At 36.2% G+C, this 22,920-nt stretch overlaps 1 protein-coding gene across 1 annotated transcript in view; it reads left to right on the top strand.

The window, feature by feature from the left end:
• The window catches only part of LOC131150908 (magnesium transporter MRS2-2), a 43,918-nt gene that overhangs the window by 5,073 nt on the left and 15,925 nt on the right, over positions 1 to 22,920 (top strand). The window contains exons 5-7 of the mRNA XM_058101980.1: positions 16,294 to 16,368; positions 21,976 to 22,203; positions 22,284 to 22,328. Coding sequence (XP_057957963.1) covers positions 16,294 to 16,368; positions 21,976 to 22,203; positions 22,284 to 22,328 — 348 coding nt within the window. The remainder of the gene's footprint in view (positions 1 to 16,293; positions 16,369 to 21,975; positions 22,204 to 22,283; positions 22,329 to 22,920) is intronic.

Raw genomic sequence — 22,920 nt, 5'->3', positions numbered from 1 at the left:
AACTGGTTTTGAGAGTGAAAATAGTGTTAAATATGTCTTTTCATGGTTAGTCAAGTGAAATGTGATTTATAGGAGTAGACTTGTCACCTTGCACTTGAACAATTTAACGATGTCTCTGAATGAAAGGTTCCATGCTTCTATTTCATATGTCCCAAAAGTTCAGGTCCTAGTAGATCGTTGTTAAAACCCAATGGCCAATTGGAGTAGTGACAATCAATTTGCTGATGGAGATCTTCCCTTGTTTTGTTGGAAGTAAGTGCCTGTAGATAGATTGCAGCAATCAGTTGAAGATCTTTAAGCCTGGAGTATCTTTGGGTGAAAAGTTATGGGCTTCAAGATATTTATTTCCCATAAGATACTGAATTCCACATTGAGCCTAGGCTACACTGGGTGGTAATCTACCTCCAATCCTTTAATCCTTTCCCAAACCTTCTAGGATTCAAACCTAACAAGTCTCAAGCTCATCTAGAGCTTTAACCACTTGATGGACAAGAGGTTTTCTCGCTGTGGAAAAGATGCTTTGGTGGGGAATCGAGATGATGAATATATGATAGGGTGGTGTGGGTTGAAGTGATGGAAGCATCGTGGGACCTGGGTAGTGATTTTTAATTGGAACATGATGCTTGTTAACAATGGCCTACTGAACCAAAAGACCTGAGATGTGGTGGTTGATTCTTGGTCCATTTATTAGAGGCCTAAATTTGTTGGCATATTCAAGAATGTTGCTGGCGCTGGTTGCGGTAAAAAATGGGCTTTTCCACAATAAAATTGCCGGAATCGGCTATCCCTAGCTGGGGGAAGAAAGAATTTTGCTAACTGAATATTTGAGGGGTTCAGCCCAAAATCAGGAACATATCTTCTTCAAATTTGAAGTGAAGACCTAACAATGCCCTGTCGCATGATGTTTGTATCGTCTGCTGCTGCTTTTTCTTGTTTTTACATTGTCTCTTTGCTTGGGTTCTTTCCAATAACTTGTTTGGAATTATGGTGAAAAAAATTGGTGTGCCTGGCTCTTTGGAGGGATTTTGTGCCATTATGTAGGGGTTTTGGTATGGGTGGGCCTTGGGTCAATGTTATGATTGCTCCTTGGTGACCAGTTAGTCATGGGTTTGAGTCCACGGAAACAGCCTCTGGGTAAAAGCAGGGTAAGGCTGCATACACTGACAACCCTCCCCCTATCCTTGCAAAGTGGGGTGCCTTCTGGACTGGGGACGCCCTTTTATGTTTATGGGCTTTGGTAAGTGGAAAGAGTGGAAAGCTTTGTAGCACTGTGCTGTTCTGGCTATTATTCGGTTGGAAAGGAATACTAGAATCTTTAAGGGCATAGGCTCATAGCCACTTCCAGTAGCATGCTTTGGAGCAGAGTGGTGTTCATTCCACCTGTTTGGTGCTCGGCAAATGGATTCTTTTGTCATGTTTCTTTTGGAAGATTTGCTATGGGTTGATTGGTTAGCTGTTTTGTTTTGTAATGGGAGGATATCTTGTTCTCCCTGTTTTTTTTTTTCTTTTCTTTGTACTCCTTTCTTTCTCTAATATAATTCCTTTTTTATCCCCCCAAAAAAAAAAACTGAATGGGATTGGGCTGCAGATGGGTTGCGTGGATATGTGCTCAATGTTGTTAAAAATGTTCATCTGGGCCTGAGGATTTGTTGTTTGGTTTTCTTACCATGTGAAAGCACTTTGGGTCAAGATATCTTGGTCATAAATGGGCTGGGAAGATATAGGTTAGGAAGTATGAGCAAAATGAGTACAAGCAGTTGAAGATTAATGAAATTTAGCCCAAGATGGTCCGCCCGTCCTTATCTGCTGCTGTAATAGTTAATTTGTTGTGGATTATGGTAACTGGGAAGGTCTGAGTCAACGGAAAATATGATTGTGCTTTCTAAACTTTAAGCTGTTCCACTGACAAAGATTTTTTTATACTTGCATCAACATTAGCAGGGAAATCTGCACCTAAAAGTCCCAGGAATTATAGATGTACTGGCTGATTGTTGAGATCTTTTGTCAGGTGGGGATTTTTTGTTGGATGAGGCTGCAGTTGTGCAGAATATAACTGGTGATAGTGATGTAGATTTTCATAAGGATGTTGATACAGGGGTATGCCCTCGAAGGTAATCTGTCTAAGAGCGAGACAGAATAGCTGAAGGTTGCTGTTGAATGATCTTCGGGATAATGAATTTGTTTGCTGTCCTGATTCTTCTACTGCTTCCTTGGATAAATTGGTTTTTTTTTGGTTTGTTGAGGAAGGGCAGAATGTGGAAAGGAATGGTGTGTAGCAAGTGGCTCTTGGAGGCATACAGATGGATGATTATGCTTCAAATGGTTCTTCATCTTTAAATCAGCATGGTTTTGATACAATGAAGAATGCTGCAGAAAGAGTTCAAAGTCTTTTGAAAAGGAGGTTAACTTATTTCATCATCCTTCTCGTAATGCTGATCTTAATCCTGATTTAATTCCTGTCTCATCTCTCCTACTTGTAAGCTGATTGAGTGAGTTTATAGGTGCTCTCGCTGGTGGTGTTAACTCCAGCAAAGGAAATTTGCTTGTAGCCAAGGGGGTTGACAGCAATTTGGATGATCTACAGTGTGGAAGGGATTCAGGTTTGGTCAGATATGGGTAGAGGGGCACAATTGGGACCTACATGGGTTTGATGGAAAGGATGTATTAGGTTTGAGTCCTACAAGATAAGAGTGGTGACTCCTAGGACTTTGAGAGGAAAATAAGAGGGTGGTTTCATTATGAGAGTTCTTAGTTGGAACATTAGGATTAGGGATCTCGAGGTTCTATCATCATGCATTGCAAAGTTAAGGGTTTTGTAAGTTGTCCCCAAAGGCCCAAATAATGGTATGTTTCAAGAAACAATTTTAGAGAATGATATTTGTTTGTTAGTATTATGTGAAATTTTAGATTGAAGAACTGGATATGGCTGGCCTTGAGTGGTTCTTTGGGTGGTATGCTTCTCATTTGCAATACTAGGTTCACTTACGTATTTTTTCAAATAGCACTTGGGTCCAGTAATAGGGTGATAGGCTTACTGGATTGTATTCTGTGTTACCCCTTTCGGATGTGAAGGTGAGGTGTTAATTGTGGTTTACATTGGTCTGTGGACTTAATAGCCCAAAGTTCAGGAGTACCTTTAGGAAGAGTGTTTTTATTTTTATTATTATTTTTTTGGGGGTGTACTATCTCTGTTCACTCCCCCACCCCCCCGGGTCTCTGTTAGCCCTTTGGATGTGAAGGTGAGGTGTTAATTGTGGTTTACATTGTTTTTATTTTTAATATTTTTTTTTTTGGGTGTACGGTCTCTGTTAGCCCTTTGGATGTGAAGGTGAGGTGTTAATTGTGGTTTACATTGGTTTGTGGACTTAATAGCCCAAAGTTGAGGAGTACCTTTAGGAAGAGTGTTTTTATTTTTTTTTATATCTTTTTTTGGGGTGTACAGTCTCTGTTCACTCTCCCCCCCCCCCCCGGCGGGGGTTCTCAAATCTAAAGTTGATTATAACTTCTGTTGATAAGTTCAGTTAATTAATAGAATTATTTCCTGCGTGAGAAAGCTTGCTTATTTTATTTGAGATTGGGATTTGTGTTGCATCCCTTTTTATTTAATGCACAATTTACTTGGTTGTTGGCCATAGATTAGTTGGCTTTTGGATTGATAGGTTTGTATCCACTGTAAAGTGATGGAATGCTTTTCCTAGTTTATCCCAGAAGGTTTTCCCTAGATTCTAGTTAAAAGTCGGTGGGATGAGGGATAGTGGGGGGTTCGTTTTATAAAAAAAAAAAAAAAAAAAAAAAAAAAGTGAAAGAAAGTATCCAATACCAACACTCTATCTAAGAAGTGTGGTTGCACTGACTGATTTGTACACCTAGCCTGGTCCAAACCCATCCTACTCTCCGCAACACTTTTCGGGTCGGACACAGGGGGGTAGCATGCTCTCTGCAACACTTCTCGGTTCTTGCTAGCTAGCTATGGTACCGTGCTCAAAACATACCTAGTCCATCAGGGTTCTGATATCATATAGTATATTTCATATAATAAAACTGTAACATATCTCATTTTCATATTTTTGCGTAAAATCTGTCATATCATAATTTCTAATTGCTGTCATAAATATTTGATCACGGCATAAAGCCGGCTGAAACTGAACTGTCACGGCACTAGATTTGTTGATCTATCACGACATTAGGCCGGCTGAAACAGAACTATCAGGGCACTAGGCCGGCTGAAATTGAACTATCACGACACTAGGCTGGCTGATCTGTCATATTATACTGAACAATATTATAATTTTTTGTAAGGTTTGTAACATTTTCTGAAAATCATTATCTAGCTGCATATGTTCTGCATAATCATAAAATATTCTGACATGCTTATCTATTCCATATAATATTCACACTCAGGCCACTCGATTTGAGTATTATTCAAAAATATACTATCTGCCTGGGAAAAATATGTTTCGTTGAAAAATAATATTAAATATGCTTCTAAGGTTTACTCAACTCAAAATGCCTATTTTCCCAAAAATATACAATAATTCATGAATGCTATTTCTAAATGCTTGAAATCCCAAAAGAATCATAAATATAATTTCTGTAAGCAAATCTTGCATTTTAATCGGTAATTTTCTAAAAATACCTAACATAATCTATCCCCTTACCTGATTCCTGAAGAAAAGCCTGTAGGGATCCTAAAACCGTGCCTACAGCGTATGCACAAAACCTTGTATTCATAAACCCTAATTTAATCAACTCAACCCAGAATAATAGTCATTTTAACATTCCTAGGCCCACACACTCTCAATGACTAACTAAACTTTAAAAATATTTTCCTTACCCTAGTTTTGGAGTGGTGTCTAAAATGCCTAATTCACAAGACCGCTCCGGTGAAACTACGGGGAATTGCCGCCGGGATCCCGAAATCACGTTTATCCTTCGATTCGGGCTGAAATCGGGCCAAAAATTGAGGAGAGAAAGATGGCTGCAGCCTAGAGAGAGAGAGAGAGAAGAGGGTTTAATTTTTTTCTAACAAAATGAACTTAAACCCTTTATATAGGCTGCTGGCGCAGAGGAAACCATCGACGGTTTGGCCTTTTAACCAAACCATTTCTACTGTTTTTCCTTTTTACTGAGCCTTGGTAACTAAAACCGTCGACGGTTTTCTAAGCTCCACCAAAACCGTCGACGGTTTGGCCTTGCACCAAATCATTTCTCCTTTTCGTATTTATTATTATTATTATTATCATTTTCCGCGTCTTTACAAATGGGGTGAAGGAGGTCTTGTCTTGAAGTTAGGTTTTGAGATTTGAGAGGGCCTGTGATGGTGTTGGCTGGGTTTTTTTTTTGCATAAAGTTTTTGATTGCAAACGCTTCATCTGAGGTAGAGAAAATAGATTTGATGCTGTTTCTCGTCTGCAGTTGTTTTCTGTTATTGTTAACAAGCAGCCCCTAGCTTGACCTAGCCTTAATTTAAATCCCCCAAAGGTGTTAGGCAAAGCAGTTCTTCTTCTTTGTTTCTTTTCACAATTCACTCATGGTGGTTGATGATTGAAGTAAGATACTTGGTAGAGCGGTAGAGGAGTTGATAAGGTCGAGTACGAGAAGTTAGGGCGGGGAATTATCTACCTTGTCTTTATAGCATGTGGATGACACTATCCTCTTTTCTACTGATATGGCTAATTTCTTGAATGTGTGGGTAATTTGCAGGTCTTTGAAGAGGTTCTGGGGTTTGAGTTTAATTTGTCAAAAGTGGGGTTTTAGGAATTACTGTAGATCATGCAACTCTTTCTTGCTACACTTTAGTGGCTGGTTGTAGTATTTTGAATTAGCTTGTTACTTGCCTAATGTGTCACTAGGCCTTTTAGGGGTAATCTTACAACATCCTTTTGGAATATAGTGTATGAGAAGGCCTTGAGGAGGTTGGGAAGTTGGATTACCCTCATTCAAGCTTTTGTCTTTTTATTTTGTTGAAATGTTTATCTTTGTTTGGAATTCGCATTCAAGTGGCTTGTAAATTAGAAAAGTTAAATGAGGGATTTCTTATGGTCTAGGGGTAAGTGATGGGGAGTTGAGGGCATCTGTCTGGGTAACACGGCATCCTAAAACATTTCCTTGGTGGGGAAATGGTTATGACAATTTCTTTTATAATGTTACTCCCTTTGGCATAAGCTTTTCTTAATAGTAGCATGGGCTTTAACAAAATGGGTAGCATATTTTCTAAGAGGAAATGTCATATTTGGGTGCCCTTAGACATTTTGTTTTTCAGATCACTTAGCTCTTTATTTTTCATTTTTTTAAAAATGGAATATTGAATATTATTATATTAACAGAAAAACAATGTATGATACAAGGAGAAAACCATGTTCTCCAAAGAACAAGAAGTAAAAAGCTTACTCAATTACAAAAGAGCTGCCAACCAATCTCTTTGGAGGTCTGACATCAACAACCCCCAGAAAAACCTAAATGAATGAGCCCCAAAAGTGGCAAGAAACAATTCTGTCCATAACAAGTGAGGGGAAGTTGTGCGATCCTTGAACAACACACTTCCATAAGGCCTTTCCTTTGTTGATTTTGACAATACCCCAATATCTCACTTCCAAGAAATCCCCCACAACCCAAGGTTGGGAAGTTGGATTACCCTCATTCAAGCTTGTTTCTCTTTATTTTGTTGAAATGTTTATCTTTGTTTGGAATTCCCATTCAAGTGGCTTGTAAATTAGAAAAGTTAAATGAGGGATTTCTTACGGTCTAGGGTAAGTGATGGGGAGTAGAGGGCATCTCTCTGGGTAACATGGTGTCCTAAAACATTTTCTTGGTGGGGAAATGGTTATAACAATTTCTTTTAGGATGTTACTCTCTTTGGCATAAGCTTTTCTTAATAGTAGCATAGGCTTTAATAAAATGGCTAGGATATTTTCTAAGAGGAAATGTCATATTTGGAAGCCCTTAGACATTTTGTTTCTCAGATCACTTAGCTCTTTATTTTTCATTTAAAAAAAAAGTGGAATATTGAATAATATTATATTAACAGAAACACAATGTACGATACAAGGAGAACACCATGTTCTCCAAAAAACAACAAAACAAAAGCTTAATCAATTACAAAAGAGCTGCCGATCAATCTCTTTGAAGGTTTGACAGCAACAACCCAGAAAAACCCAAATGAATGAGCTCAAAAAGAGGCAAGAAACAATTCTGTCCACAAGCAGCGAGGGGAAGCTGTGCAATTCTTGAACTGCACACTTCCATACGGCCTTTCCTTTGTTGATTTTGCCAAAACCCCAGTATTTCACTTCCAAGAAATCCTCCACAACCCAAGAAGCCCCGCAAGCTTCAACAAAACAAGAGAAGAGAGCATTCCAAAGAAGGTTTGCCACTTGACAGAAAAAGGAAGAGGTGTGCATTTGTTTCATTGGATTCACAGAACATGGTACACATTTCAGGGCTGAGGTGTGCATTTTTTTTCCTCATGTGCATTATAGAATTGGGGATGGGGAGAGACTAGAGATTTCATTTTTTTTTTGGGGGGGGGGGGGGGGGGGGCGGGGGTTTGCTGGTTTGGGGCATTTTTTTTTGTTTTTTTGAACTTTCTCCTGCTTTTCTTTGTTCTCTACTCTTCATAATGCTTCAATGCTGATTTTTTGCCTACATAAAGCAATGAAATTTCCATTTTGGTAGGGTTTTGAGTGAAAGGGAGGCTGATGGCTTGGTTCTCTTGTTGAATGTGCTGGGTTCTTTTCGATGTTCTTTGGGGAGGGTAGAAGGACTTGGGCATTGGATGCTTTGGGGAATTTTCTTGCAAATCTATCTTCACTCATTTGACTTATGCTCTTAATGCACCTCCTTTCATTTTCATTCTTTTGTTAGGAAACTGAGATTCTCTCCAAGATAAGGGCTTCTACTTGGACTGCCATTCTTAATATGATTAATGCTAATGACTTGCTTTAGTGAAGAAAACCAAATGAAGCATTTTCTCCTGAAATGTGTGTTCTATGTTACTAGAATGGAGGGATTTGTTTGCATTTGTTTTTACCTTGTCCATTCTATTGGAGTATGTGGAATAATATATTTGTTGTTATTGGGGGGTTTTGGGTTTGCTGTCCCTTCTTCAATGGTTATGGCTTTATACCTTCATTTGTCCAAGTGTTTTGGGAAGAAAGGAGAAACATTGTCTTTGGATGTGTATATTTCAGTTAAGTAGTGCACTTGGATGGAACATAATGCTCACATTTTATATGGTTTTGTCACTCAAGTTGCTTTCGTTTGGAGTAAATGGTGTTCTTCTCTTCACTTTGGTGCTCCACATTTCATTTTTTGAGAGGGATTCCTTAGGTGGATATGCAAACGGTTGGTGAGCTTTTTTTTTTGAATTACTTTTATGTTGTCAAGCTATTTTGTTTTTCTTTCTTTGTTTGTGGCTAGGAGGCTCCCTTTCTTCTATTAATAAATTTATTAGGGTTCGTTTGGTATCATTGCCTGTAAACCAGAAACCAGAAGCCAAAAAACTAATAAGCTGACGACTTGTTTGCTTAGATTCTGAAAACTGAAACTAGTTAAAAGCTTGATTGAATGCATGTTCATTTTTAGCCTCGATAAGATGACAATTAATAAAAATGATTAGAATAAGAAAATTTTTAAAATATATTATAATAAAAAAACAAAAAGGATTAGTTAAAATATAGTTTTTTTTCCTGAATGATTTTTATTTTTTTAAACTTTAGAAACTTAAGGATATTTAAATGCAAATTTAAATTAAATTTTTCTTCATTAAAATAATTGTTTACAAAATGATTCACAAAAGTTAATTCCGGATATTAGAGGATTGTGGCAGTTGTGGCAGCAGGTTGCCACAATAGTTGAAAACTAGAAAATCTGGTTTCTAGTTGCTGCCAAAACAGCTACAAACTTGCAATAAAAAATGAAAACTAGCAATGCAGACAAACTGGTTGCAAATTGTTTCTTGACTTTACCACAATGAAACTAGAAAACAGAACTAATATCAAATAGCTCATTAGCTTACAATAAATAAATAAAAGAGATGTAGTGAGCAAAGTTGATGTGGTGGTTTGAGAGTAATCGTATTTTAAAATTATAAATTGGAGGCCGTGGGTAGAGCATGTTTGGGTTTGGCCCAAACATCTCTAATGGCACCTTCTGGTTTCTGTTGCCTATGTTTAAACCATCTCGATTGTTTTCTCTCATCTCTACATCTTTAGATCTTGTTTTTCTTTCTCTGTTTGTGGCTTGGAGGCTCCCTCTCATCTAGTATTAAATTTCTTAGGGTTCGTTTGGTGTCACTGCCCGAAAACTAGAAAAACCAGAAGCAAAAAAAAAAAAAAAAGCTGACAACTTGTATGCTTAAATTCTGAAAACTGAAATTAATTAGAAGCTGAAATTGAATTCATTTCATTTTTATCCTCGATAAAATGACAATTAATTAAAATGATTAGAATAAAATATGCAAAAGAAGAAAATTTAAAATCTATTGTAATAAAAAAAGAATTAATTACAAAATTTTATTTTTTTCCCTGGATATTTTATATTTTTTTATTTTTAAAAATTAAGAAACTTTTGGATATTTAAAGTGAATTTGAATTTAGTTTTTCTTCATTAAAATAAGTGTTATTAGAGCCTTTAGAGGATTGTGGCTGTTGGTTGTCATAATATTTGAAAACTAGAAAATCTGGTTTCTAGTTGTTGCCAAATGAGCTGCAAACCAGCAATAGAAACTGAAAACTAGCAATGCATACAAACTGGTTGCAATTTGTTTCTTAACTTTACTACAATGAAACTAGAAAACAGGAAACAATACCAAACAGTTCATTGGTTTACAATAAATAAAAGAAATGTTGTGAACAAAGTAGATGCAGTGGTCTGAAAGTAATCCAATTTTAAAATTTGAAGGCTGTGGGTAGAGCATGTTTGGGTTTGGTCCAAACATCTCTACTGGTACCTCTTGGTTTCTGTCGCATATTTTTAAACCATCTTGACTGTTTTCTCTCATCTTTAAATCTTGTTTAGTTGGTGCTAAGGACAAATTTTGGTTTTGACAGAAATGTCAAGGGTTGCAATTTATGGAAATTTCTGCAGAAATTTCACTTTCAAGTTAAAGTAGCCCTGGAAAGTTAACAAAATAATGGAAATTATGAATGAAAACATGGTTTGGAAACCTGGACTGGACTGGCCGGCAGCTGCTTACCGGTCACTAAGCAGTCCAGTCAACCACCTAAAACTGGAAATCCTGCGAACCGGAGTGAACCCAACTGGAACTGGGTTGGTCCAACTGGGTCACACTTGGTGAACTGGACGGGTTGACCCAGTTCTTTTTAATATAAAAAAAAGAAACAATTTTGAAGCTGCTGGGTGTTGAACCCATGATCTCCTGCATGGAGGGAAGAAGTGCAGCTCCTCTGAGCCAGTAACATTGTTGTGTTCAGTTCCTCAACAAAAGATATCTCATCTACTTTTACACGTGCATCTTACATTATATATAAAATATAATATATTATATACTACACAGATTTCAAGAATATCTTGGCTTTTCGAAGCTAATTATCCCAAATGAAAGCTCAAAAAATAAAAGAAAAGAAAAACGAAATTGATTATCCAATAAAAAAGAAGAAAATTTGTCTACTATAGTTGGTGTTTCCTTTTTATAACACAGAAAAATTATAAATCTTATTTAGAATAGTAATTTTTTATTATAATTAGTTACTAGATGATTATTAATCTATGACCACATGCTTGCGACATTATTTTTTATTTTGATGTAAAAGTTCATCGTAATATTGTATTATTATATATTTTTATATCTATAGTGTTGATATCACTTAACTCCACCTGTGATGCACTTAATGTCCTAATTTTTTCACACACAGCCGGTTCCAAGCCCGGGTTAAGGAGGAGGGTTGCGTTAGGTAGCTGACAGCCAGCGTAAAATTTGTCAGATCACTATGAAATGAATCCTTATCGAATATTTGCTGGGGCGTCCCCTACGAGTGATGCGTTGCACTTGAACCACCCGGGTGTAGCGAAAAGCGGGTGAGGGTGGGCTAGGTCGTCGCCTCGAAGCGACGCGCAGTGTCGGCGCCTAGGTACGGTGTCAAATATGCGAGGGTTCCTGCATCATTCTGGACGTGGGCAGGTAAAGACGTTAGTTCAAGAAACTAGGATTAGATTAGCAACTTGGAATATAGGGACACTTACAGGTAAAAGCATGGAAATTGTGGATACAATGATTAGAAGAAGAATTAATATAATTTGCCTTCAAGAAACTAAATGGGTGGGGGAGAAAGTTAGAGAAATCGATAAATCAGGATTTAAACTTTAGTATACTTGAAAAGAAAAACATAAGAATGAAGTAGGCATTATTATAGACAAAAACTTAAAAGATAGCGTTGTGGATGTAACGAGAGTAAGGGATAGAATTATAAAAATCAAGATGGTATTAGGACAAGAGATAATAAATATCATTAGTGGTTATGCCCCTCAAGTTGGCTTAGCAGAAAATCTTAAGAGACAATTTTGGGAAGATATGGATAGTATTATACAAGGCATACCAGGGACTGAGAAAATATTTATAGGAGGAGATCTGAATGGACACATTGGAAGAGATAATAAAAATTATGAGAGAATACATAGAGGATATGGATATGGAAACAAAAATGAGTCAGGGGAGATGATCTTAGACTTTGTTATGTCATATGATTTGAGTATAATGAATACTTGCTTTAAGAAGAGAGAAGAACACTTAATAACCTTTAAAAGTGGACAAAATAGAAGTCAAATAGATGTTTTTTTTAACTAGGAGGGTAGATCGTTTATCATGCAAGGATTGTAAAGTTATTCCAGATGAAAGCCTAACCACACAACATAGAGTCTTAGTGTTAGATACATGTATTAAAAAATGGAAGAAAAAGGATAAAATAAATCAGTGTAAGAGAACTAGATGGTGGAACCTAAAAGGAAAAAATATAATAAAATTTAAAGATAAAATGATCAAAGATGTGAATTGGACCTTAGAGGATGATATAAATACAAATACTCTTTGGAATAGATTAGCTAGTTCTATTAAAAAGATAGCAAAAGAGATTTTAGGTGAATCAAGGGGAAGATTCTCGAATAGCAAAGAAAGTTGGTGGTGGAATAAAGATGTACAAAAAATCATAAAGACAAAAAAAATTTGGAATAAAACATGGCAAAAATGTAGAAATAGAGATAACTTTGAAAAATATAATGAGGCAAGAAAAGATGCAAAAAGGGCCGTTAGTGAAGCTAAAAATGTATGATAGATTAGGTATAAAAGAAGGGGAAAAAAATATATTTAAACTTGCTAAAGTTAGAGAAAGGAAGAGCAAGGACTTACGAAATGTAAAATGCATAAAAAGTGAGGATGATATTGTCTTGGTTAAGGACGAAGATATTAAAGAAAGATGGCGAAGTTACTTTAGTAAGTTGTTTAACGAAAACCAAATAGAAGGCTTAAACTTAGAGTTGTCAAATGAGGAAAAGACTAAAAATATAAGATTTATTCGCAAAATTAGAGTTAACGAAGTTAAGTTTGCACTAAAAAAGATGAAAAATGGGAAAGCTATGGGATCAGATAACATCCCAATTGAAGTTTGGAAATGCTTGGGTGATAATGGAATTATATGGTTAACTAATTTATTTAATACAATTGTAAAAACTAAGAAAATGCCAGATGAATGGAGGAAAAGTACTTGAATACTTATATATAAAAATAAAGGAGATATTCAAAATTGTAATAACTATCGTGGAATTAAACTTATGAGTCATACAATGAAACTATGGGAAAGAGTTGTTGAACAAAGATTAAAGTTAGAAACGAAGATCTCAGAAAATCAATTTGGTTTTATGCTTGGGAGATCTACCACGGAAGCTATTTATCTTTTAAGAAGATTAATGGAAAAGTTTAGGGAAAAGAAGAGGGACTTGCATATGATATTTATTGACCTTGAGAAAGCATATGATAGGATACTTAGGGAAGTTCTATGGTGGGTTTTAGAAAAAAAAAGTATATGTTGTAGGTATACCGATGTCATTAAGGATATGTACGATGGAGTAATGACTAGTGTAAGGACTATAGATGGAGAAATTAGAGAATTTCCAATTACCATAGGTGTACATCAAGGATCTGCTTTGAGTCCTTATTTTTTTGCTTTAGTGATGGACCAATTGACTAAGAGTATTCAAAAGGAGGTTCCATGGTGTATGTTGTTTGCAGATGATATTGTATTAATTGACGAAACTAGGGATGGAGTAGAGGTTGAGTTAGAATTATGGAGAGAAGTTTTGGAATCTAGAGGCTTTAAGATAAGTAAAAATAAAACAGAATATATGAAATGTAATTTTAGTAATGATAGGAGGAATATTGGAGACAAAGTTAAACTTGATGATGATGAAATAAATAGCACTTGCAGATTTTGATACCTTGGATCTATTATGCAAGTTGAAGGAGAAATTGAAGATGATGTAATGCATAGAGTTAAAGCAGGTTGGGTAAAATGGATAAGTGCTTCAAGTGTGCTATGTGATCGTAGAATACCCTTAAAATTAAAAGGGAAGTTTTATAGGACAACTATAAGACCAGCTATGCTATATGGATCGGAATGTTGGGTGAGGAAGAAACATAATATCAAAAAAGTAAAAGTTGCCGAGATGAGGATGCTTAGATGGATGAGTGGTATAATATTGAAAGATAAATTAAGGAATGAACATATTCGTGGTAAGTTAGGTGTAGCTCCTATAGAAGATAAGATAAGGGAGGGACAACTCAGATGGTATGGACACTTGCAACATAGGCCTTATAGTGCACCTGTGAGGAAGAGTGACTTAGTTACTGTGGGGGGCAGTAGAAGGGGTAGGGGTAGACCTAAAATAACTTGAGAGGAGATAGTGAGTAAGAATTTAATATCCTTGAATCTATCAAAAGAAAGGGTCCATGATCGCATAAATTTGCGGAAAAGGATTCATATAGCCGACCCCACTTAGTGAGACTAAGGCTTGGTTTTTGTTGTTTGTTTGTTTGTTGTAGTGTTGATATCACTTGTTCTACCACTAGTTTGACCCGTCAATTCAACTGGTCCAATTGACCTAGTGGCTTCACTAGGTTGGCCGCTAGTCTGGGTTTGAAAACCATGAAAGAAACTTTGGTACTCCAAATATTGCTATTTGTTCTTCACTTTCTCTTCTAAAATTTTGAAATTTCATTCAATATATCCCAATGCAATAAAAGACCTATTTATAAGGAAAATTAAAGAAAAATTATAGTTGAACTCATCTAGTTATCATGTTGTTCTGGAATCATTATTCTCAAAGCATCAACATAGAAAATCAATAAACCTCTTATTGTCCTTGTTGGGTTACTTTTGTTGCACTTTGGGGAGCGGGATTGGGCTTTGGAGTCGTGGATGTTTTTGGAAACTTCTGTTGCAAGTCTTTTTTTGTTTTCACTGATTTTGGCTCATGTTCCTAATGCTAGTCCTTTTCTCCTACATTCATTTATTTGGGAAGTTGGGAACTAAAACTCCCTTTAATATAAAGACTGCAACTTGGAGTGTGCTCTTTAATGGGATCAATACTAATGATTTGCTTTAGGGGAGGACCAAATATAGCAATTTTTGTTGATGTAGAGTGTTCTCTTATCAGGCTGGATGACTCGTTTGCATCTTTTTTCTGCATGCTCCTTTCTTGTGGTATCTGGAATTATTTGTTTGGTATCATTGGGGAGCATCTGAGTTTATCCATCTTCTCTGTATATCTATGTCTCTTACCTTCACCCAATTTTAGGGGTTTTATGAAGGAGAGAAAAGCTCTTTGCAGTGTGCTGTTTTTTGAAATTCTTTGATGTATTTGGTTGGTGTGATACTAGAATTTTCAAGGTTACTATTAGTTCTGCAACTTTGGTTTAGAGTATGTTTATTTTTTTGGGCAAATAACATCGACCTCACCTGAGGTTTGGCAAAAAGATAATAACCTCCCCTAAGGTTTCAAAAATTTGAGGGACCTCCCCTGAGGTTTTAAGAATTCTAAGGACCTTCCCTGAACTTTGCCAAAAAGACACAAATCTCCCATTGTATTTTGCAAAAGGACAAGTATTTTGAGGAGAGGTTTGTATCTTTTTCCCATATCTCAGGGGAGATCTGTGGTATTTTGAAACCTCTAGGGACGTCTGTGACATTTTTTGAAACCTTAGGGGAGGTCTGTGTCTTTTTACCAAACCTTAGGAGAGATGAATGTCTTTTGCCCTATTTTTTATTTGTTTATTTTTTGTTGCTTTGCCCCATGAATGGATTTTTAGAGGGTTTTCTTTGACCGATTTGCAAAGACATTGGGGGTGCTTTGTTTCATTGACCTTGTCTTGTTATTTTCCATTTTGATTTTTTATGTTCATGTTTGCTTGGATGATGCCGTATCCTCCTCTTTGTATCTTTTTTCTTTCTTCTCTTAATAAAATTCTTTGTTCATCAAGAACAAAAATAAATAAGCATAATTTTATAATAAAGGCCTAGCTACTTGCACAGTTTTAGTCTTCATTGGTACATCTATTTTCCTTTCTCCTAGTAGTATCCTATGCACACTTAACACTCTAGAAGCGCTTCCTAGTTTAATCATCGTGCATTTATTCTATGAATTATGTCCTCCTCGGCATTTCCATTTAGCTGTTTATGAAATGTAAAATTTTTGAAGGCTCAGAGCTCGTTTTGTTTAAGCTAAAGAACATGATCTTGATATCTGTGTTTCTCTGGGTGTTGGCTAGTAAAATTTATGAAGGCTCAAAGCTCGTTTTGTTTAAGCTGAAGAACATGATCTTGATATTTGTGTTTCTCTGGGTGTTGGCTATTAGCCTATTAATCACTTTAGAGAAGTTTTACGTATTGAATCACCAATTGTTTTTTTTAAAGTTTATTTATTTTAGTTATGCATTAGTGTGATCGCATAAATTGGCGGAAAATGATTCATATAGCCGACCCCACCTAGTGGAACTTAAGGCTTGGTTTTGTTGTTGTTGTTGTATTAGTGTGGTTGCTTCCCACTTATCCATTTTTTATTCCTTGTTTTGGACTATTTCACTTTTGTATTAATCGCTTATCTTATTTACATGGACTTTCTATTTCAAGCTGATTAAAATTATCTTGCTTTATAGAAAAAAATAGCTGTTTTTTGAGATGTTTTGTCATTCTTTATCTATTGATCCATTTCCATATCTTGACTCTTGTACACACCCAACATTTTTATCCTCACCAAAGCCTTGTGAACAACTGCTGTGATAAGCAGATTAGTAGCCGTAACTTGGATCGGGTTCGTAAATTGAAGAGTGCAATGACAAGGCTGACTGCTCGTGTTCAAAAGGTATGGTTAGCTTTTGATGGATTGTGCAAAATATTGCGTCACCAAATTTGTTATTTTTATATGCATCATATCTACATGCGCATATGCGGCTTTTCCAATTCACATGTCATCATGTCATATTTCTGGCCTTTTATATATTGGCATGTTTTAAACTTCTAATCATGAAACGACATGTTTTTCCTCTGCAAAATTTTGACATATTAGACATGCATTTGATGCAACTCAAATAATTTTTATTTTCTATGCCAAACTTTAGTGTTCATCTTCTCTTATTTTCAATCCCTGTAAGAAAAGTAAGTACATCAAGATCTTTCTAAAATAAATGTTTTTTCTTTTGTGCACTTTGCTTATTTATTTATTGAGTAAGAAAGATTTATTAAAACAGAAAGGGACAATGTGCAAAGTCAGGTGTTTTAAGATAATGCTGCTTGAAAGTTATCGTCTGTGGCAATTTTCCAGTTATGGAGGAAAGCTTTGGAATTGTAAAGGAAAGGGAAGCAATGAAGATTTTTGCCCCAATCTTGTATAAATCAAAATCTGAATGGGCCTTTTTTAGACTTTGAAATCCATGAGAGCGAAATTAAGGAACCTGGGCTCGATTTAAAAGGAAATGGGCTTCAATTATAAGGAATAAAGTCAGATGAGCCAAGTTCTTTTGGAGCCCTGCTCAAGTGGGGTTGTAGAAGTCAGGCTAAATCCAGTGGAGGACATTCAACCTTGTTGTATTTGCTGCAGAAATGACCCAAGCAGGTTCGACTGCGTACTCCAGTCAAAGCAGATTGGGGGTGGTTCGCCAGACTAAACATCGAGAACTGAATGATGGCTATTAGTAAATTCTATTAATCCAGGGAAGGTAGGATCATATGGATGCAAATGATTGATGCGTGAATTACACAATACCAATTTAAAATAGGACAATTTTTAAACTTGATTGTTTTGGTCATGGTAATGAAAAATCTGATCATGACAGTGGCAGTGATGACACCAATGATGGTGATGGTGATAATGTTCCTGCAAGTTGTTACAACTCTAATTTGAGCCCGAATATCACGGTATTGGTTGGTGGATTTTTTTTTTCCCCTCTAAATATTTCACAATTCTTAAAAGTGTGAGAAAATTTGCTACTGTAGCGCAGCACAAGCATTGATAACCAAATTGGCAACTCTTATAGGCATCACCAAATATAAGTCTTTACAAATGGCAATTCAACAACACTTCTTAGTATTTAGACGTTTACAAGTGACATAATGGAAGGTGTCTTTTTATTGTTGGGGTTGGGGGTGATTGGGTCAACTGGTTTCTCCAAAGAGCAGACCTGCACAAAGGAGAATGATGAGGCAAATGATGGTTCTAAGGAGGATTAGAAGGTCATTGATTGCAAGAAAGTTCAGGCTAAACTCAGTTTGATAACAGGGATGGGGCTAACTTCACTGGCAGGGAGGTGCAGAGCTTGGTAGTTTCTTTGATTTTCATAAGTTTATGATCTTGCAAAGAAGAAAATGACTAGTAGGCAAATGCAAAACTAAAAGGTAAAATGCGAATCATTTTTGTGAAACTCATTTCTGATATTGAGGATAGCAAAGATGATGTTTATTCCTCATTTCCTTTTCTGACGATTTGTTAATTGAGCAGCTAAGAAGAGCAGAAGGGGAGAATTGTTATCCTAATTCTGTGATGGAAGGGTAAATGATGGCCATTGCGTTCTACAGTGACCAAGTTGAAGGACTTGAGCGAACAGGGGAGCTGAGTTAGTTGCTACTTCAACGACACAACTCAGTGTTAATAATGGGGAGAACAAGGTGGAGAGGTGATGTCAAATTCAGGGGGAGATCTACTGAATTGCATAATAATTCTTTTTCTGGTTCCTTTGTACCCACTTATTTACCCATGTTTAATATTCCCTAATTCTGGGGCTGTGTTGTCTGGTGCTTATTTGAATAATATGGATGAAAACCATTCCATTTTCCTCTTGTGGAACTTAATATTTATTTTGATGTGTGATGGGGAGCTTGTAGTTCAGAGGAAAGTCCTAATGGTTGACCTACCAGTCCTTTTTGGATGACGTGGGCCATAGGCTGGTGAGTCCTTAAGGTGAGGAAGCTTGGGTAGCAAAGGGCGCAGGGAGGCGAGGGTAGAGGGTCTAGGAAGTGGAGTATGAACTTGTTTGGGTTGTCCTCTTTTGAAGGTTGAGAGAATATAGGTTTCTACTAATGTTTTAAAATGACGGTTCTTTCTTGCAATGTGCGTTATTTGGGAATAGGGAGAAGAGCAAGGTGATTGAGGAATTGTTGGATAGAGATTCTCTAGATATCTTGCCATTTCAAGAATCTAAGTTGGAGGATGTGGAGTCGAGGTTTGAGGTGGGGGCCTTTTTCTTTCAGGATCATATGTAGGGTCTTTTTCTTTGCTTGTTCTTATAGAGGTGAATGTTTGGGGAGTGGTGCATCATATTTTTATATGTCCCACCTAGTCTAATTAAGTCAGTGTTTTTTGGAAAGGTTGTTTAGTATTTTCTTATTTTTATAGTTTTTTTTTTAAAATATATATATGAGGAAAAGCTTGAAGGATGGGCCTTTATCCTTTCTGTTGTGGCATTAGGTTGTTCGGTTGTCTTGTGGGATTCTGTGTTTGTTAGGATTCAGGATTGTGTGCAGGGTCTTTATCTTTCCTTGTTCTTTAGAGGTGAATGTTTGGGGAATGGTCCATCATGTATTTTTGTGGTCCTACTTAGTCTACTTTGAGAGTCTTTTTTGGATGATTTTTTTTAGTCTTTTTGATTATTGTTGTCTGAGGTGGTGTTTGGGTGGAGATTTGTGTCATTGGAATCTTGTGTGAAAAATTAAGTGGCCATGGGTTCACAGTGTTGACTTCTTTTATCAAGATGGTCTATGTACCATTTTTCTTTCTAATGACTACTTCATTCAGATGTCATGGGGGATGCCTTGGTTTTCAATCACATTTATAGGTTTCTTTTCAATAATGAGTTGGAAGAGATTTTTCCTTGTGTCAGTTAGGAAGTCTTGCGCAGGCCTATTTCCAGTCATTATAATCTACTTTAGATTCTAATCCAGTGAAAGAGTTTTAACTCCATTTATGTTTGAGAACATCTGGCCAGCAGATTATTACTATGTATTTTTGGGGGGTGGGCGGTGTTTATTGTCGAGACTTGGTGGAAAGTATGCAAGCCTAGGGTTAGGAGGGTTTTAGTCGTATGAAGACATTTGGGTTTATTAAGGAAAAACCGAAGACCTAGAACAAAAGGAGGTTTCAGGAGGTATTAAGGAGGGTGGGATTGGTATTTACAAGAGTTAAGGGCATTTGACGAGTTAAAGGTCTGGGCTGATCGATGATGAGGATAGGGCTAGAAAAGTTTGTTTGATGAATGATTTGGGAGGGATTCCCCAATAGTCTAGAATCAAATGGGTCAAGGAAAGTGATTTCAATTCTAGGTTGTTTCATATGGTTGCTGATGGGAGAACAAGGAATTTGTGTGTCAGAGTAGATTTAAGCATTGTAATTAGAGATCAGAGGTAAATAGGAGAGGAGATTGCTAACTTCATAGGAAGTTGAACGTTTAGGAAGTTCAGGTTAGGTAGATAATTGAGATTTTGGCACTGTATTCTTGGATCAGTTGGCTTCTGGGATCTAGTGCTGAAGTGTTTGGATAAGCATTTTGAAGGCAGGAAGTGGGCTTCTGTTTCCTTGAGGAGGTCATAGCATGCTGATTTCCTTCCTTATGATCTCTCTTCTGCTTCCTGTTGGTGTGCGCCAGGGGTTGGAGAAGATGATGAGAGACATTTGGTGGTCTGCTTTGGAAGATTATAAGAGAAATCACTTCATTGGGAACTGGTTAGGAGGCCTAAGTCTGGAGGTTGGGTCTTGAGAATTCTGTCTATAAACATTTCTTTAGCAGGGAAATTGTTGGGGAGATTTCTTTCAGAAATAAACTCCCTTTGGTGCAGGTTGTAAAGTGCAATATGGTCTTCACTTCATAATGGGTGGGATGCTAAGGGGTTTATGCTAATTGTTTGAGTCCTCGGAAATTTAGTCTTATTTTACAACATTCATTAGCAGAAGGATCCATTTAAACGTATTAAGCAATAATAAGTGCTTCTCCTTCAAAATGTGCACTGTATAGGTTGAGGGCAGCTGATTTCCTAAGCTGTAGAATTATTTCTCCAGGAACTGAGGGTTCTTATTGTTTCAGAGTTTCAGCAGGATGCTTAGCCATAGGCTCAAAGCAGAGACTGTGTGCATCTGTTTTGTTCTGTATGAACGATTTCCAAAGCAGTTGAACAATTTTATTCAGATCACTATGCTTCATTAGAGGTTTTTGACCAAGGATTGTGGGACTTGCCTTCTGATTTAACAAATGAGTTCTGACAAACAGGAAGTGAAATTAAAAGTTGTAACTTGGGGATGAAGTTTAGCTATACGCTTTGCTACCAATGTAAGATTTAGGTCTTTTATAGTCATTTCCCCAAAGATTTAGGAGCTCATAGCTTATTTTAACTAAATTAATTTAAAATCAAATTTTAATGAAATTATTTGAACCAACCTAGCAAGTGGAATTTTTTAGTTATGCCTATTAGAATTTTTGCAACTTTGATAGTTTGAACAGATGACAACTATCAACCGACCCTCTTGGCTAGGGGAGAGGAAAAATGAGTTTTAAATTTCAATTGTGTTTTCTAATTTTTATTTTCAACTGTTACATACTCTCTAATTTGTAGAGGTGAGCATTCGGTCGGTTCGGTGAATTCGGTTAATTAACCGAAGTAACTGAAAAATTTTGGTTAAAAAACCTCATTAACCGAACCGACCGAAATTCCATATTTAATCAAACTCAAAATGATCGAAGTGAATTTCGGTTAAACGATTTTAACCAATTTAATATTTTAATATATATAAAATAAAATAATAAAAATAATATACATAAAATTTTAATATATATAATATATTAAAAATAGAAAAAATTTTAGTATATATATATATAATATATAAAATATTTTAATATATAATATATAAAATATTTTAATATATAATATATATAATTATTTATTATTAATTTATACTATTTGGTTAATTCAGTTAACTGAATTAACCGAACCCAAAAACCGAACCGAAAGCTGAAAGCCGAAATTCAACAAAAATGAAAACCAAACCGAACTGAATAAATTTTTAACCAAACCGAACCTACCGAATTTACTCGGTTAATTTGGTTTTAACTGAATTATGCTCACCCCTACTAACTTGCACGGTGATATTTACTCCTTAGAGGTCTTTTAAAGAAAAAAAAGTTAAGTCGTGATCTTTTCTGATATACGTTTTAACCACTAGACAGAATATTTGGTGTTTGTGTACTTTGTTATTATTTTATATGCCTTTGTATTATACCAAATTATTGATGTGAGGGGAAATATACATTAGGAAATACCATACTATAATCCTGATGTTATTACTGTCAGCACTAGTTCTCATTATACCTTCATTTTGGACATGAGTTGTGCTTAATGCATTAGATGTGATAAAACTGTTTCTTTCCTCTCACAACCACAACAAAAAGAGTAAGTTCTGTTTTGTGCGTATAAACATTGTGAACTGTAGGTGAGGGATGAGCTTGAACAACTTCTTGACGACGATGATGATATGGCTGATCTTTACTTGTCAAGAAAGTTAGCCACTGCATTTTCACCTGTCAGTGGGTCAGGTGCTGTGAATTGGTTTCCTGCCTCCCCTACCTTAGGTTCAAAGATATCAAGAGCAAGCAGAGCAAGTGTTGCAACTGTTCGTGGTGATGAGAATGATGTTGAGGAGCTTGAAATGCTGCTGGAGGTAATAGTTCTGATCTGTTAATCAGTTGCCATATTTACTCCATGCTTAAAGTCTGAAATGGGAAGTGTTACATTGTGCAGGCTTACTTTATGCAAGTTGACAGTACGTTGAACAAATTAACCACGGTATGTACTGTATTTTTGCCAATAATTGAACATAGCCATATATCTCAGCCACTCAAAATCGTCTAGGTGAAGTATTTTTTGCCAATCAACTTTATCTATGCTATTTCTTCAATTATACCACAGAAACTTTCTTTTCCTAGCCTTAGACGACATTCTTTTTCTTGCTCTTTTTGTGTCCATCTAGTTCCAAATAACTCTTGAATCGAGGCAAGTAGTCATTGGTCTTCCTTGCATGTGTCAAACCTTTTTGAGCACTTCATTCTCCTTTCAGTTGGCTATTACTAGCCTCCCATGAATGAATTCAATTTATTCAATGTTTTGCTCATATATTCAACACTCTTCTTGTATTGCCTCTCATCTATGCCATGAAGTTGATGAGAAACAATTTATGGCAGCTCCTTCATTGTCTAATATTGTATAGAAGAAGAGCTGGTTGGATTTGTAATTATAATTTTTTACAGTTCAAAGATCAACTCTATTTTTTTTAATGCAAAAGTTTTTCTAATAAGGAGCAAAAGAAATTTTATGAATAGAGATATGAATATAGACTAAATGAAGACAAGGTATCCTCCTGACTAACAAAAGCCAAAAG

The sequence above is a fragment of the Malania oleifera genome, chromosome 3 (assembly GCF_029873635.1).
Source record: "Malania oleifera isolate guangnan ecotype guangnan chromosome 3, ASM2987363v1, whole genome shotgun sequence".
NCBI lineage: Eukaryota > Viridiplantae > Streptophyta > Magnoliopsida > Santalales > Ximeniaceae > Malania > Malania oleifera.
The sequence above is the reverse complement of the archived record's forward strand: the minus strand, read 5'-3'. Positions and strand labels throughout refer to the sequence as shown.